General features: G+C 39.8%; 1 gene segment (V, D, J or C); it reads left to right on the top strand.

The window, feature by feature from the left end:
* The first annotated feature begins 2,160 nt into the window (after window positions 1–2,160).
* LOC114686635 lies at window positions 2,161–2,663 on the top strand. The segment is given in 2 exon segments: window positions 2,161–2,248; window positions 2,332–2,663. Coding segments are annotated over 2 exon segments (378 nt in total).
* Window positions 2,664–4,352: the final 1,689 nt, after the last annotated feature.

The raw sequence follows: 4,352 nt of genomic DNA, 5'->3' as shown, positions 1-4,352 counted from the left end.
CGAGAGGGGCATTGATCATAGTATAGGGACAAATTAAAATCAATCTCTGATTCATCCAGTCAGTATCTTCAGATAAACAGGAGCCATTTCTGCCTGCACCTGAGCTCTGTGAGCACTGAAGTTTCAGGGATCTGTTACTGCTGCAGGAAGACAGTGCAACTTCAGTGTAAGCCATGACAGACCAACCTGCAGGGGAGCTCCTGACCAGCAGGGGGCACAATGGAACCAAGAATCCCCAGTAGAGGGTGAAGGTGGAATGAAGGGGACTCTATCCTCTGTGGTTTTCTTTCTTACTAGCTGACATACACCTACCTTGATTGCCATGTGATGTCTCCATGCTCAAACACAGTAAAGATTATTTGTTAAATTCTTTACAGGTTTGTATTTTCTTGTTTATTTTATTCGGTTTTCATTTACTTTTTACATTTTTTTCAAAAATTTCATATCATGAATTCTCATTCTACTCCTTCCAAATCTTTCCTATATCCTCTCCAACCCAACTCCACAGTCTGTCTTTCTCTCTGTAGGAAAAAAAACAGACAAAAAAGCTTTTAAAAAAGAGATTAAAACCAAACAAAACTAAAACAATAAATATTCAGACACAAGCATACACAAAATCCTAAAAAAAAATACTCTGACTGTGACATACATGTAAAAGCCAAGTGATATAAAAGTGCACATTGTGATATGAGAGAAAACATCTATATTTTGATACATTGAGTTCATTTTGGTTTTTGAGAGCCTGTGAAGTTGCTGAGCAGGTAAACGTGTCTACTGGCAAGATTAGCAATATCAGTTTGATTGTTTGGACCCACATGATAGGATACAAGAATTGAATTCCATAAGTTGTCCTCTGAGGATCGCACAAACAGCTTGGTGTATGTGTGCCCTGTTCTCTCCACTAAAGATAGTATAACAATTTTTAAAACTGTAGCATAAATGGAGATGGAGAGAAACTCCTGAGGACCCATGTCAAGCTGAGGATCCATTGGCATTTGATGACTGATGAGGAAAATATAGTCAATTTGCTTTGGAAGGTTTCTGGAGGTTTCCTATGTACCAGAGGAAGAACCCACTTATGTGTATATAGATAGCACTGATTGAACTCATTGCATTATGAGTTAATAAATAAGAGGTCAGGAAGTTGGGAGAGAGTCTTATTGGAAAGTCCCAAGAGGAACCAAGGGGCATAGTGGCTGTAGATACGATCATATTATATTTTATACATGGATTAAAATTTCCAAAAATATAAATTGTGAAATGTAAAAATAATTTGAAATGTGTTTAGAATTTTTATACACATGTATTTTCTACGTTGCGTGTATTTCTGCCATAATCTCTACCCTTCATTTTCCTTCCCCTCCTACTTTGCTTTTATTCTACTAGACAAGTTCACATATACTTCATCATGTATTTGTATTCCTAGTTGTACATAAGTATGAAATATCTAAGAACTACTAATGAGAGTCTCATTTAATATCTGTGTTTCTGAGATGGTCTAAATAAGTTTATCACTAGTTGCATCCTATAACTTATGAAGTTCCATACTGCTTGCAGATAAAAAACTTGTTTGTTGTTTATATGAACATGTCTTCTTGGTGAAATTGTGTATTGACAGGCACATAGTTAATTCCATAATGTAGTTATTTTGATGTTTTTTGCAATATTCATTGTTGTGCAAATATTTCTGAAGTGTATTTACTTTGTGTCATTTGGGAGAGTTCTTTGGTATATATTCTGTTGGAAAGGCAAATATTAATTGCATATATCTGAAATGAGGTTGAAAATTTCAAACTTAGGAGCTTTCAAATTTCTTATCTCTCTCATTATTATCACAACCAACATCTGCAAATTAATCTCATAACCTTGTCAAAAAGTGGAACATCTGCCTCAGGCCTGAAATATATTAAGAACTTAGGTCCTGATGCTATTTCCTCAGCATCTGCACAGGGCTGAGGGCAAGGGTATGGGATGCATTTCCTCAGAGAGGATTATGACTTGGCCCTCAGCATCCTGCTGCCTGACCCAAGTGTCCTCTATCTACTTCTTCTCCAGCTGGATTAGGCACTTATCTAAGAAGTACCCTGCTCATGTATATGCAAATTACATGAGACTATGATGGTAAATACAGAGATGTCCACACCCCAGAACAACATATGATCAGTGTCCTCTCCACAGTCACTGAGCACAGAGATCCTCAACATGGGATGGAGTTGGATCATCCTCTTCCTCCTGTCAGTAACTACAGGTAAGGGGCTTTCCAGTTCCAACCCTGAAGAAGGGACAGGGACTGAGGTGACAATGACATCCACTCTGCCTTTCTCTCCACAGGTGTCCACTCCCAGGTCCAGCTGCAGCAGTCTGGTCCTGGGCTGGTGAAACCTGGGGACACAGTGAAGTTGTCCTGCAAGGCTTCAGGCTACACTTTCACTAGCTATGATATTAACTGGGTGAAGCAGAGTCCTGGACAGGGCCTGGAGTGGATTGGATGGATTTATCCTGCAAATGGTAATACTAAGTACAATCAGAAGTTCCAGGGCAAGGCCACACTGTCTGTGGACAAATCCTCCAGCACAGCCTACATGGAGCTCCGCAGCCTGACCTCTGAGGACTCTGCGGTCTATTTCTGTGCAAGAGACACAGTGTTGCAGCCCACATCCTGAGTGTGTCAGAAACCCTGGGGGAGCAGGGAGCTGCCCTGGGACTGAGATAACAGAGAAGATTAGCCTGGAAACTAGCTCAAAAATAATCATTCTTATATTTTTGGTTGTGAGTCTAGCCTTTAACAGCAGAGCCATCTCTCCAGGGGTGGTGGCACACGCCTTTAATCCCAGCACTTGGGAGGCAGAGCCAGGTGGATCTCTGTGAGTTCGAGGCCAGCCTGGACTACCAAGTGAGTCCCAGGAAAGGCGCAAAGCTACACAGAGAAACCCTGTCTTGAAAAACCAAAAAAAAAAAAAAAATCATTCTTAGTGTTCCTTTGTCTGTCATTTCACAATCTTATACGGTATTTGTCAACTTTTCAAAAGGACTGTTAGGAATAAAATAATGCTGATTCAGGAGGCTGTTAGAGTACACTGTAGGCAGAAGTTTCTTGGTCCTGCCTGGCCCTGTCTGTGGTCCAGACTAATCTTTCCCATCCGCAGTCCCACAGCTGCTTATAAAATAATCATTTAGCGGCTTTATATTAATTACAAACTGTATGGCTTATGGCTCAAGCTTCTCCTTAGGTAGTTCTTATAATTTAAATCAATCTATTTCTATTAATCTATGTATTGCCACATGTTCAAGGTGGCTTTACCTGTGTCCCACCCATTACATGCTGCTCCTTGGACAGCCAGCTGGTGTCTCCCTGGACTCTACACTTCTTTGTCTCATCTTCAGTTTGAATGTACAGCCTAACTTTATCCAGCTCTGCTATAGAACAATGCAGCTTTATTTATTATCCAATGGGAGCCACACATATTCATAGCATACAGAAAGATTTCCCACAGCAATATACCATACTTTGACCAACTGTTTACCAGTGACCACTTCCACTGACATGATTCTTTTTTAATAAAGCAAAACAGGACAAGCTGTGGTAACACATTATGATAAAAATATCTCTTAAATCTAAGGGACTGGAACTGTTGCTGGCGTGGCTGGGAATAAGGTATAATATGAGTTAGGCCAGTAAAAGAGAAATTAACAGATTTAATGTGCACAAACAAAGCCCCTTTCATAGTCCAATTTTGTTTGACTAAATCAAGCAAAAGCAGTTTGTTGTAAGGGATCCCCATAGATTTTGGGGTAGATGCTTTAATCTCTGCTATGAAATTCAATTTTTTTTTACAACACCATTGATTACCTGACACTCTTTATTTAGCGGGGAGAACTGAGATGTCACCCCTATACTATGGACATCTAGTTTAGGAAGCAATATTACTGATCTTTCATAGCTGCAGTATCCCTGTTCTGTCTAGAAGATACCATCTCACAGTCACATCTTGGTTCTTCAGATCTTACAATCTTTCTGCCCCCTCTTCAAGGATTTTCCCCTGAGCCTTAGATGTAGCGTTAACATTGAAGATATATCAGGTGTAGTTGGCCATCCCAGGGTCACCTGTTCTCTGCATGTTTACCTGACATGGATCTCTGTAATAGTCTCCATCTGTAATTAAAAACAAAAGCTTCTTTGATAAAGGAGTGAGAGCTTTTATATGAGAGTATAAAGATAAGATTTTAGAAAACAGTTGGAAAATATATTTGTGTCTTGCAGACAGGTCACCATTGTAGGTCAAAGGGTTTGTAGTTGGGTTGCTGTTTACATTTCTCCTTTGGTAGCATGCACAGTATCTTTTGTCAGAGCA

This window comes from Peromyscus leucopus, chromosome 14 (genome assembly GCF_004664715.2).
Source record: "Peromyscus leucopus breed LL Stock chromosome 14, UCI_PerLeu_2.1, whole genome shotgun sequence".
NCBI classification, from domain to species: domain Eukaryota; kingdom Metazoa; phylum Chordata; class Mammalia; order Rodentia; family Cricetidae; genus Peromyscus; species Peromyscus leucopus.
The sequence above is the reverse complement of the archived record's forward strand: the minus strand, read 5'-3'. Positions and strand labels throughout refer to the sequence as shown.